Below are 11,874 nucleotides of genomic sequence, written 5' to 3' on the forward strand. Positions count from 1 at the left end.
TCCCAGAGCAGCGCTGGCCCCAGGCCGGCCACACAGTAGCTGCTCTAAAGGACTGACCCAAATAGGAACAAATGACCCTCCCTGGGGGACGGCGGCACGGTTTGCAGAACGCAGAATTCCGACGCCCGGCCGGCGTGCAGTTCCCAATTACCAGATTAGAGATAAGGACCCGGACGTTCCTGGGGCCCGGCAGCACTCCGCTTCCTGAGAGTCAAGTAGCCCTGGCTTTGCTCGCCGAATCCTTGTCTCGGTCACTCAGAGCCTCAGTTTCCCTTACGTATGAAACGCGGGCACCGTCTGAAACTCAGCGCTCCCTCCGCCCGCGAAGCCCCTAGCGATGGACAGGAGAATCGGCGGCACAGACGCGGGCTTTATTAGCACATTTAGTGGTGATCATCGGCCCCCAGGGCCACCGCAGAGGAACAGGTTCTGTTGAAGTTAGGGTTATTCCGACTCTCACCTGGCGCAGGCGCCTAGGGCAGCCCAGCGCCTGGGGCGGGGTCAGGGGGCTACTTCCGGTAGCTAAGGGCAGAATAACTTCAAAATATCCGACGGGGCTGAATCCTCGGTGGTCCCTGCACACACCGGAAGGAAATCGGGCTCTGGGTCAAACCCTCTCCTTCTGAAAAGGACAGACCTGATCCTCTTTTTGCATAGGCCTGCGGAAACGACTTCCGCCCACACTCAAGATGGCTGACAGGAGGCGAGAACGGAGAGAGCTTCCGGAAGTGGGGCGCAAGGTCATTGGGAGGGGGCGGAGCCTCCTCTCCCCAAGTTCCGATCCCACCAGGACTGGATGATGCGAGTCCAGCTGGAGTTCTGCCGCATCTGTGTTGCTGTGCCCGCGCTTTTCGGGCGAGGAAGTCCCTTTGGGGTGGGAGGAGGAAAAAATTAAGTGAGTTAACTTATCCTGGCAGCCCGAGTCAGGGGCCTCCACTTCCAGAATCCCATCTCTAAGTGAGAAGCTGGGGAAAGCAAAGACCACAGCTCCCAGCATCCCCTTTGCCGGGGGTGGGGGCGGTCTTCTAACTATTTAATTAAGCTTGAGAGATCTCTTGCTTGGCCTCTTAGGAATGAGACGAGTTACATCCCAGACGCTCCTTGCCAGGGCAGGGGAGAGAGGGCACCTACGGCCTTGTATGTTAGCGCCTGAACCGGAGATCTACCACGTGGAAAATGGGACTGCAATACGAGAATTAAAGAAGTGGTTCCGAAATTGAAGGCAGAGACCTCGGACATCTGAAAGGGCCGGCCGAGGGCACAGAGGCTCTCATTCCTCACGCTCCACGGATTTCGGGACCCCAAAAGCTTTGGAATTTTGGAGTGGGGCCTGGACTACAGATCCCAGCATGTTCTGGGGCTCGGGCAGGAACGAGTCCCGAGACTGCAGGTCCCGGCATGCCATGGAATTCGGACAGGACAGCCAAGTGGGAAGTGACCTGGGGTACAGGTCCCGGCATGCTCTGGGACTAGCCCGCCCCTTCGCCGGGGCGGCGCTCACCTTGAAGGAACCGTCGAACTCATCGCTCATCCTCCGGAGCTCACGGCCATAGCGCTGTGCAGCCCAGAGGTTGGGGGGCGCTGAACGTGAGCGTCCCCGAAAGGGGCTGGGCTCCTCCTCCTCTGCTTCTTCGTCTTCCTGGTTCCCGGCGGGGTACGAGCTATGGCGACTCCTGGCCTCCAAAGACCCAGCGCCTGCAGAGAGGGTTGGGGGTGGGGTGGGGTGAGGTGGGGTACGACGTGCATCCCACCTCCTCTGTGCCCCCAGCATTCGCCCCACTGGTCCGCTGATGTATTTGTGTGCACATAAGAGTATACCTTCAGGGCGCCAGTTCTCTCAAATATAAATTGAGAGAAGCTCAATTTATGGGGTTTTTTTGGTGAAGATTCGAATTAACTTCTCCTTAATCCCACAAATCTTAATTGAGCCTCTATAATAGACAAGGGCCTTGGCGTATAAAAGGAGCTTCCTCTATGCCTGGCGCAAAATAAGGGCATAATAAACAGCCGATACAGTCATTAGTGCAAGACCATGGGGCCTCCCAGCAAGCACCTGGGTTGTTAGCTCTTTAATCATCTCCATCCCCCAGCAGAGACCAATCTCCTGGATGAGGAGGTGTCCTGTCCCAGCCTGGCAGGGCTGAACTCCAGCTCTGCAGGTGACCTACTGGTGCTCATCTGTTTCACTGTTGTGGCTTCCAGGAGACCCTGGAGAACCAGAACCTGTCAGCAGCTTGTCTGCACCTCCCACAGCACTTGCTTTGGAGAAAATGTCCAGACAGGTCTGTTGACTTTTTAAGTAATATTTACGGAGCACTTATGTGCTAGACCCTGGGCATTACCATATTATCCTCCTAACCATCCTGGGAGGTGAGTACTAATATTGCCCCCATTTTACAAACGAGAAAACAGAGGCTTAAAGAAGTTAAGCCTGGCCCAGGGCCACACAGCTGTGAAACTGAGGCTAGAAATCCCTAGACGTTTGTTGGAATTCCTTGAGCTTCACCTCTTCCCTCGTCCAAGCACCCTTCAGCTCTCTGAGTCTGTGTCTTCAACTCTGTGGGGACAAACCTAGCCTTTAACTACCTACCTACCAGTGGCTGTGTAATACAGGTTTACAAAAATAGTGAAAGTGCTTTGTGAGCTAAATGTGCACGATGGTCATTCGATGAAGCACCTCTGCTGTGCGTGGAGTTTGACTTGTCTACAGTGTGCCATCCTCACATTCCTGCCAACCGCATCCCCATATCCAGACCAACAAACACTTAACCACTCCCTGGAGCAAAAACCCAGAGCTAAATAATGATGGAAGACAGACCTGGAGCAAGCACCAGGAACGGGCTCAGATGGGTCATAGCAAGGCCCATCTGTCAGTGAAGGCGATTTTGGAGGAAGCAAGATTTAGGCCAGGCTTCGAAGCCAGGGGATAACTATCTCTTCCTCCCCACAAAGGACCTTCCATAGAGCCCACGGGTCAGCTCCAGGGGCTGCAGGGATTCCAAGGTCCCAGCTCCAGATATATGGCTGAGAAAGCCAAGAAAAGGATGAGAGGGCTGGATCCAGGAAGGCCTAAGCTAATAGGGTGTGGTCAGAGTCCCCAGTTGTTCTGAATGTCACCAAAGCCCAGGCCCAAGATCAGGTAGGGACACGATAAAGCCTTTGAGGAGTGAGGTGGCAGTGGGGAACAGGTAGCTAAATCAGGAGTGGGGATTGGGGGGACAGGGATTGGAGAAACCAGGAATAGAAAGACTCCTGACAGGATTAGGCCCATTGGTGGGGTGTGGGCAGTGAGGCCGGAGTCAGGAGCTCAGTGGGCCCCACCTCAACCACCACATTCCTGCTTTCACCTCCTGAAGCCTCCCAGCTTCCCAGTGTGGCAGATGCCAAGTTCTCCCTATTTTACAGATGAAGAAATGGAGGAACTTGGAGGTTAGGAACTTGCGTAAAGTCACACAGCTGGCCACTTATAATGTGCTCAGGAAGTGACAGCTATTCTCCTTTACTAGCTCTAAGAACCACACGACCACCACACTTGACAGATGCAAGTCCCTACAGTCGGAAGGTGAGTAATTTGCAGATGGACTCCTGGTCTGGGCACTGCCACCTCGCCCAGGATCACAAGCATAAGAGCACTTACATATCAATGTGGAAGTGCTTCATGGGTATTTAATTTATTACATCCTCATCACACCCTATGAGGGAGGTTACTCACTGTCTCCATTGACAAAGAAAACTAAGGCACAGAGTAACTTGCCAAGGTCACTCAGCCAGTAAGTAGACCACGAACAGGAATACAAACTTAAACAGTCTAGCTTCAGAGTCTGTATCCATAATTCTCATGCTTCAGGCTCCCCTTGGGAGCCCAGGTTGGGGAACGCACCCCAGACTTTCTGCTAATGCCAGCTCTATCAGAAGCCTAGTCTATGGGGTGGGGGATTTAGCAGTGCCAAGCCAGCCATTGTCAAAATGGAACCCATTTGTGTCAACAACATTTTTAAAAAGTATCCTAGTTACTGAGGGATTTTTGTAAACACCCTGAGGGGAGAGGACATGCATGCGAACCATCCCACCTTCAAACGACTCTCATCCCTAACTCTCATCCCTATGTGACCCTGGGCAGGGCAGAGTCGGCTCTCTCCACTCTGGGGAAGGAAAGGGAGAGGAAGGGGGCATGGCTCTTCTATGAGTGAGCATGGGTGGGTGCCCAGGCGTGCCCACTCTCGCTGGCCATCTTCCCAAAGGACAGGCCTGAAGCTGGGGTGGGGTAATGGGAGGGGCCTGTGGCTGGAGGTGTCCCAGCCCCAGGAAAGTTTTTCCTTTACACTTGGTCTTCTGTGTAAGCGAGTAGGGCTGAACACATCCATTGTCATGCATCCATGGACATCCTTGCACACTTAATTAAAACAATGGTGTTCCAGACAGTTCCAGGCAGTGAAGCCCTGCTTTCTACCAAAGGAACCGCCAAACAAGTGTGACCTTAGGCAAGTCACTTCCCCTTTCTGGCTCACAGCCTGCCTCGGTGATTTGTTCTGGTCCTGCACTAACAGCTACATTCTTTGAACATTTTGTAAGTGCCAACACTATAATCAAATGCTCCTTATATATTCTGTTAATCATCCTAATAGTCCTACAGTGTTTTACAGAAGAGAAAACTGAGGCACAGAGAGGTTAGGGACTTACACAAAGCTACCCAGTGAATGTGGATGTGGCTGGGGTGCAGGTAACTACTGGGCTGGGGGCAAAGTAGACAGGCAGGTGGGGGGCGGGGTGCCTACCTCCATGGTGGCTGCTGCTGGTTGGCTGCCCCTGCTGGTGACCAGCTTCCCCCAGGTGGCCTGAGGCCGAACACCGGTACTTGCTGAAGCCTGGGGGCTGGTCCCCTGTGAGGCTGGGGCCCAGGCCCCTATCTGCAGCTCTGCAGTCTTCCTGCTCACTCTGCTCAAACTCTGGGATCTGGAACATGCTCTGGGCTGTGGGGGGCAAGATGGTAGGTAGTTAAGGCACAGCTGGAACAAACGGCGGCCGGCGGGCGTGGGGAGGCAAGAGCCCCTGGTTCCCTCTCCCACCTTAGAACCCCAGGTCCGCCCTGCCTCCCAGGCCCCCATTTGTCCGCTGAGTCTGGCTGGGCAGGGAGCTCGACCTGTCCACGTAGGACCTAAATCTCCTTCCGGAGCCCTGGTGCTGTGGAGCCCCAGGCCCCGGGCTGGCCCGCCAGTGGTGACCGTACGCCAGTCTCACCCTAAGCCCGATCTCAAGGCGCCAGACCCGGGCCTGCACCTCCCTCTAGCTCTGTGGGAGCCCGGCCCTAGTTGCCTGGGAAACGGGAACTGTCACCCACCCGGCCCAATCAACTATCGCAATGTCACTAGGGCTGGCCAGAAGGCGGAGCCACTCCCGGCCCGGGCCCCGCCCCCGCTGCCGGACCGGCTTGCTCCCCACCCACCGCCTTCCTCTTGGGTCTGTTCTTTGCCGCCGCATACTCTCTCTACTACAGACTTTCTTGGGTATGAGGCGCGTGTGGAAGCAGATGAAGGATTCTCTGAACCTGAGGACTAGCTTCTACTGACAAGTCCTTCAGCCCCTCTGAGCCTTGGTTTCCACCCCTGTAAAATGGGGATGATGACATCTCCCTCAGGAGCCAGTGAACTTTGTAAACCGAGTGATTACTGTGGGTGAAAGCACTTTGCAAAGCTTTAATTGAAACTCAGCCGTCGGATGCATTGTTGTTGCTGTTGTCACTGCTTCTTCCGGCTAGGTGACCGGGTCTCTCCTCCTCCCCACTGTGGAAACTTGGAACCGCCCGCATCAGGTGCACCACTCCCCGCGCCATCTGGGGAGCACTCAAGATAAGCAAGGAACCTCCTCCCTGTCAGGATGACTGTCCCGGCTCATGAGAAGGGATAAGGGCTCCTGTGAGGGTGGCAGTAGGACACGTGGGCGCTTCGCGCGCGCGGCGGCCAGCCAGGTGAGCGGGAACCACAACCGGCCCGGGAGAGGGGCGGGGGGACCTTCCGGGAGCTGCGGGGCCCCGAGGGTTCAAGATCCAGGGGGCGGGACCCGGAGGCCATCTTGGCTGCGGGCGGAAGTTTCCTTCAGAGAGCGGACGAGGGGAAGTCTTTGCGGCCCTCGGCCTGGCTGCGCGGTCTCAGTTTGGGGATGGGAAAGAGAAGCGTGGGAGCTGGCAGCCCCTCAAAGAAGCAGAGGCCGGTGGCCCCGGGCACGGCCCGCCCCGCTGCTGGCCGGGTGTGGTGCTGCCCCAGCGCCTTGGCAGCCAGCTGCCTCCCGTAACCCTTGGCGCCCGCCGGCGACGTAGCTTGCTCCCATTCTTGAAAGACTGCGCGCCGGGCGCTGCGCGGAATTCGGAGCCCCGGCTAGACCCTGCGCAATTTGCGTGGCGAACGGCGCGCGCGCAGGCGCAAGAGGGGGCGGAGCCGCGGGAGCCGGGGAGCCGGAGCCCCGGTTCCCAGCGACCCGAGTCGGCTCCCCCAGCGGCGGACCAAGGCCTGGCGTCGACCTCTTCCCGCTCCTCGCGGTTGGAGAGTGGGCGCAGTGGGGGGTGGGTTGGGGGCAGCGTCTGGAATTTCGAGGGCCGAAGGCAGAGGCCCACCCCCTTACCCCATCCGGATCATTGAAGGGGAGAAAGCTCGCCAGTTTGAGGAGGGGGAGAGCCGGGTCCCCCTTCAGCGGCCGCTGCCCTGAGCCGACAGGCATAGGCTGGCTCTCCCCCTCCTGCCGGGAAGACTCCAGCGAGCGAAGGCCAAGGACCCCCTTCCTTCAGCCCCTGCAACCCCCAAGTCCTGGCTCTGGGACTGGCCCACCACCCCCGTCATCTGTAGCGAGGAGATTACCCTTCCACGCTCCTGAGTGAGGGGCTCGGGGCCAGGCCCCAGGCTGCCTGTGCCCCTCCTCAAGGGCTACTGCAAGGGCGAGTGTCCCTCTTGCAGGAGAGGGCCTGGCCAGCCACAACTTCTTTCCTCCTGAGTTCCCCATCTCTGCCTCTGCACCCTGCAGCTCCCACCCCTCTGTATTTATTTTTACTTTCCTGGCCCCCTGCCAGCCCCTCCATCTCTGTCTCAAGATTCAAGCCTCCCTGACATGGAGAGTAACCTGTCTGGCCTGGTGCCTGCAGCTGGGCTGGTGCCTGCGCTTCCACCGGCTGTGACCCTGGGGCTGACTGCGGCCTACACCACTCTGTATGCCCTGCTCTTCTTCTCCGTCTATGCCCAGCTCTGGCTGGTGCTCCTGTATGGGCACAAGCGTCTCAGCTATCAGACGGTGTTCCTTGCACTCTGTCTGCTCTGGGCTGCCTTGCGTACTACCCTCTTCTCCTTCTACTTCCGAGATACCCCCCGAGCCAACCGCCTGGGGCCCCTGCCCTTTTGGCTTCTCTACTGCTGCCCTGTCTGCCTGCAGTTCTTCACACTGACGCTTATGAACCTCTACTTTGCCCAGGTAACTCTGGTAATGGGTGGGAGTGGGCCGTGGGGTGGCAAGCCCCGAAGGCCCAAAGGAATGATGGGCATTTCTGCTCCCAGGTGGTGTTCAAGGCCAAGGTGAAGCGTCGGCCAGAGATGAGCCGAGGCTTGTAAGTACTTGGGACACTGGTGGGCTCAGTCCTCAAGCCCGGGGTAGCGGGCAGCCCAGTGCCCGTTCCTTACCCCGTGGCAGAGCTGAGGCGAGGACAACCCAGGGAATGTTTGTGAAGAGCTTGGAAAAGTGAAGCACCTGGCACAGATGGCTCGGCAGAGGCGTTGCATATGTGAAGGGCAACAATAATAGAAACAGCGAGGGGAGTGGGGACCGGTGTCATCCGCGGTGGAGGAGGAGCTGGAGGCTCCAGCAGCCCTTGGAGGCTCTAAAGCCAAACCGATTCTGGGTGACCTTGGGCAGTGATACTCTTGTCATTTGTATAACATCTCACAGTTTTTAAAGAGTTTTCACACCCACCTTTTTAATTTTTACAACTTAGTCGTGATGTTCTTATCATCCCCATTTGAGAGATGAAGAAACTGAGGCCCAGGAAAGGAAACCAGCATGTTCAAGGTCATACACCTGAGCCAGGGCTTAAATCCAGATCTCTGATTGCCAAGCTAGTGCTCCTTCCAACGGACCACAGCTGTCCGTCACCTCTGACCCCCTCGGCCCTCAGTTTCCCCATTTGTAGAACTGGAGGAGTAGGTTCAGACTGGATGACCTGAGGTTCTGATTGACACCGGGGTCTCCTGGGGGAGGCTGGGTGGTGGGTGAGCACTAAGGGCTGTGGACGGGGGCTGACTCTGCTGTGGGCTGCAGGCTGGCTGTCCGAGGGGCCTTTGTGGGGGCCTCGCTGCTCTTTCTGCTGGTGAATGTGCTGTGCGCTGTGCTGTCCCGCCGGCGCCGGGCACAGCCCTGGGCCCTGCTGCTGGTGCGTGTCCTGGTGAGCGACTCTCTCTTTGTTATCTGCGCACTCTCTCTTGCCGCCTGCCTCTGCCTTGTTGCCCGGCGGGCCCCCTCCACCAGCATCTACCTGGAGGCCAAGGTAGGGTCACAAGCCCTGATGCTTGGTGTCCTATGGGATCTTTGGGTGTTGCTCTTCAGGGTAGATGGGAAGCTGGAGCCTCTCCTCCCTGAGGGTCCCCCTGTTGTCATCCGTGCCAGGGGACCAGTGTGTGCCAGGCGGCTGCGATGGGTGGTGCCATGGTCCTGCTCTATGCCAGTCGGGCCTGCTACAACCTGGCGGCTCTGGCTTTGGCCCCCCGGAGCCGGCTCGATGCCTTCGATTACGACTGGTACAACGTCTCTGACCAGGTGGGCATTTGGCACATCTGCCACCTCTTTAGTAGCCATGGCTCCTGGTCCCCAGCTGGCCTGGGCCCTGGCATGGGTCCCACTGGCACAGTCGCAGATTGACACAAGCCCCTGCTTTCCTACAGGCGGACCTGGTGAATGACCTGGGGAACAAAGGCTACCTGGTGTTTGGCCTCATCCTCTTTGTGTGGGAGCTGCTGCCCACCACTCTGCTGGTGGGCTTCTTCCGAGTGCACCGGCCTCCTCAGGACCTGGTGAGGGCCAGTGGAGAGGCGTGGCCCTGGGACTTCATGGGCTGGGGCCTGGGTGGGTTGGGGGAGGTCAGTCGGGGGCAGGAGAGAGCATCAACGAAGGCTTACTCCCCCAGAGCACCAGCCGCATCCTCAATGGGCAGGTCTTTGGTTCCCGTTCCTACTTCTTCGACCGGGCTGGGCACTGTGAAGAAGAGAGCTGCTCCTGGGAGCATAGCCGGGGCGAGAGCACCAGGTAGGAGCCCCAGCCCCACCTCAAGCCCTGACTTGCTCCATGGAGCCCTGGGGACCTAGAGCCAGGTCTTGTCACCCAGCCCCCACCCCCATCTGATTTCCACCTCTTGCCCTGAGGATGCAGTTTGCCACAGTCTGAAGGGCTCAAGCCCTGGGTCCTAGAGGTCTGGGTCACTGGGCTGTGTTCTAAGCCTTTCTCCCCGCCCCCCCCCCCAACTCTTGTGAATATGTCCCTGCCTTGGGACTGACCCTGTTTCTCTGCCTGCAGCATGTCGGGCAGCCTAGGCTCTGGCAGCTGGTACGGCGCCATCGGGCGGGAGCCAGGCTGGTGTGGGGGCAGCCAGACGCGGACCACCCCTCTGCTCTTCTCCCAGGTGCTGGGACCAGGCAGCCACCACCACAGTCTCTATTCCACCCCACAGACGTGATCCCCCTCCATTTCTCCCCAGAACACCCAGGCCCCAGTCCCTCTCACCCAGGCCCCTGCGCCAGTTTCATCTGCTGCTTCTCGCCCAGAATCCTGGGGGCTGTGGCTGCCTCCTCCCCCGGCCGGCTCCTTGCTACTTCTATTGTAGTGAGTTTGTGCTGTCCCCTAGGATGGGGGACATGGCCCTGGCTGCCAGATGCCCACAGCACCCTGGCATGACCTGCCGCCTCCGCTTCTACGCTGGAGCCAGCTACCTCTCCTGCACCTGCCACTCAATAAACAGTGTCTGTGCCCCATGTCCGTCCACTGTCTGTCAGTTATCTGTGCTCCTCGAATCATCACCTGTTTGGCTGAAGGCTGATCAGACACTGGCCATTGAAGGGGGCCACCGGGCTTCTGGGGCCACTTACCTCCCCCAGGCTGGTGGGCAGGGAGAGGGAGGAACCTGCAGGCTGAGCGGAAGGGAGACCACAGGAACCCTGCTCCCACTTGAATAATTTCCACTCTTTCTTCAAGGCCTGCTTCGAATGTCACCTCCTTTATGAAGCCTTCCCTCTCAGGATCAGGGTACCTCCTGGGTCTCGTTGCACTGTAACCATGTGGCTTTTATGCCTGTCACCCTCTAGTGGACTGGGATTTCTGGAGACCCTGCTTCCCTTTCATCACATCCAACCTGGCCCTCAGGTCTAGGAGTTAGTTCAGGGCCTGCAGAGGAGTTGGCTCATGACTTAGCAACCCCCATCTCCCTACCAGGTATGGATTGGGCGGGGCGGGGCGGGGGGCTGTCCCCACACAGTCTGCCTGGTTGTCCTGAGCCCCCTTCTCTGGATGCCTCTAATAGCACAGTCGCTGCCCTCTGCTGTCACAGCCCTAGGAGATTTGTCTTGTGGCTGGCAGTTCTTTATCAGACAGCCTGTCTCCTGTACACAGACCTGACCATCCCAGCTCCTTTGAGTCCCTGGGGCCTAGCTCTGAGCCTGTCTTGAAACCCTTCTCTTGGTACTATCCTGGGAACCAGGACTTCAAGGACTTCCAGAAAGTGCATCTGAGTATGGGAGAATCAGCTAGAAGCTGGACAATCACTTTTTGTTAAAAGAAAAATTGCTAACATTTGTAGAGTACTTTATTGTGTGTGCTCAACACACAACAGAGCATTTAGAAATGCTGACCTCTTTAATGCTCAGAACAGCACCCTGAGGTGAGAATTAACATCCCATTTCTACAAGTAGGGACTGGCAGGCTCCAGTTTGGTAACCGGTGTAGGCCGCCTACTGGTAGGGGGTGGTCAGCCTCAGAGCACAAGCTTCTGCCGCCCACCCTGAGGGCTGAGGATCCCGGGCAAAAGCAGGGTCTTGGATGAGGGCTGTAAAGTGGCTAAGAGCAACAATGGTTGGAGTTCCAGGACCTGCCAGGGCCCTGGCTGTTCAGACTGTGGGGGAGGGAGGGCTGGCATCAGTTCCATGCTGGGATGGACATGGTTTGGACTAAGGGATGGGGACACTGGAGCAGGGACAGGAGGTGGCCCAGAATGACTTCCCACAACTGGGCCCCACCCACATGGGCCAACTCCAGCTTCCCTTAGTGGATCCTTCACCCTTTGTCTGATGGAATCGCCTCCCTCCTAAATGTTGAGCCTAAGGGCCAGGCTGTCCCCAGGGGCGGGGAGTTGAGGGCTCTTCAGATCTGACAGTGGGCCTGGTTAGCGTGGCGCCTGTCCAGAGATGTGAGCCGGATGATGTCCAGCCTCGGGCCGTGCCACTGGCACACCGGCTGGCCAAAGGGGCAGTGCCAGGGCTCTGGTCTGAGACTCCAGCAACAACCCTTCTTGGGCTCCTCTGCCACTCACCACCCGGACCGGGCCGGGATTAGGGCACTGAGCGGCCACAGGTTAGGGGCTGCAGGGGGTGGTGCCGGCGCCGAGGGCGCAGCCCAGAGGGAAACGCGGCACTGGAGGGGTTAAACGCGGGAGGAGGGGGGCTTCTGGGGGCGGGAGGGGGGTCCCAGCCTCGGCGGCCGCCTGCTCCGCCCCTGTAGCCGCCGCCGCCTCCGCGGCCCAGCCGGCACCGGCGAGGCCGCGCGGGAGCCTGGGCGGCAACCTCAGCCGCAGCCTCAGCCGCAGCCGCAGCGGGGCCAACAGTGAGTGCGGGGCGGATGGGCGCGGGAAGGAGTGCGGAT

General features: G+C 58.4%; 2 protein-coding genes across 6 annotated transcripts; one reads left to right on the plus strand and one right to left on the minus strand.

Annotated features, from left to right (window-relative positions):
* Positions 1-350: 350 nt before the first annotated feature.
* BAD (BCL2 associated agonist of cell death) lies at positions 351-5,303 on the minus strand. Of its 3 annotated transcripts, none has more exons than XM_016118558.2 (4): positions 5,239-5,303; positions 4,776-4,970; positions 1,502-1,695; positions 351-867 (listed from the first exon to the last, which is right to left on the minus strand). In XM_016118558.2, exons 2-4 carry the CDS (start codon positions 4,960-4,962, stop codon positions 742-744), a joined length of 507 nt encoding a protein of 168 aa, XP_015974044.1. In that variant the 5' UTR covers positions 4,963-4,970; positions 5,239-5,303; the 3' UTR covers positions 351-741. The 3 variants fall into 3 exon arrangements, with proteins under 3 accessions (XP_015974044.1, XP_015974042.1, XP_015974043.1); XM_016118556.2 differs by having other exon boundaries at positions 5,141-5,280; XM_016118557.2 differs by having other exon boundaries at positions 5,067-5,266.
* Positions 5,304-5,421: 118 nt separating this feature from the next.
* Positions 5,422-10,075, plus strand: GPR137 (G protein-coupled receptor 137). Of its 3 annotated transcripts, XM_016118530.2 has the most exons (9): positions 5,423-5,965; positions 7,058-7,452; positions 7,536-7,585; positions 8,293-8,518; positions 8,638-8,787; positions 8,913-9,041; positions 9,155-9,273; positions 9,541-9,646; positions 9,869-10,075. In XM_016118530.2, the coding sequence occupies exons 2-9, from the start codon at positions 7,096-7,098 to the stop codon at positions 10,058-10,060; spliced, it is 1,329 nt and encodes a 442-aa protein (XP_015974016.1). In that variant the 5' UTR covers positions 5,423-5,965; positions 7,058-7,095; the 3' UTR covers positions 10,061-10,075. The 3 variants fall into 3 exon arrangements, with proteins under 3 accessions (XP_015974021.2, XP_015974016.1, XP_015974020.1); XM_016118535.2 differs by lacking the exon at positions 7,058-7,452 and having other exon boundaries at positions 5,422-5,965; XM_016118534.2 differs by lacking the exon at positions 5,423-5,965 and having other exon boundaries at positions 5,993-7,452; positions 9,541-9,995.
* Positions 10,076-11,874: the final 1,799 nt, after the last annotated feature.

The sequence above is a fragment of the Rousettus aegyptiacus genome, unplaced genomic scaffold (genome assembly GCF_014176215.1).
Source record: "Rousettus aegyptiacus isolate mRouAeg1 unplaced genomic scaffold, mRouAeg1.p scaffold_m13_p_5, whole genome shotgun sequence".
NCBI classification, from domain to species: Eukaryota; Metazoa; Chordata; class Mammalia; order Chiroptera; family Pteropodidae; genus Rousettus; species Rousettus aegyptiacus.

What these genes read in the sequence shown, in the direction of transcription:
- BAD (XM_016118558.2), bottom strand. Translation starts at nt 4,962, where the DNA reads ATGTTCCAGATCCCAGAGTTTGAGCAGAGTGAGCAGGAAGACTGCAGA. An exon ending in CAGCAGCAGCCACCATGGAG is followed by an intron (nt 1,696 to 4,775) that starts GTAGGCACCCCG and finishes CCCTCTCTGCAG; the next exon opens with GCGCTGGGTCTTTGGAGGCC. An exon ending in AGTTCGACGGTTCCTTCAAG is followed by an intron (nt 868 to 1,501) that starts GTGAGCGCCGCC and finishes CCCACCCCAAAG; the next exon opens with GGACTTCCTCGCCCGAAAAG.
- GPR137 (XM_016118530.2), top strand. Translation starts at nt 7,096, where the DNA reads ATGGAGAGTAACCTGTCTGGCCTGGTGCCTGCAGCTGGGCTGGTGCCT. An exon ending in TGAACCTCTACTTTGCCCAG is followed by an intron (nt 7,453 to 7,535) that starts GTAACTCTGGTA and finishes TTCTGCTCCCAG; the next exon opens with GTGGTGTTCAAGGCCAAGGT. An exon ending in GGTACAACGTCTCTGACCAG is followed by an intron (nt 8,788 to 8,912) that starts GTGGGCATTTGG and finishes GCTTTCCTACAG; the next exon opens with GCGGACCTGGTGAATGACCT.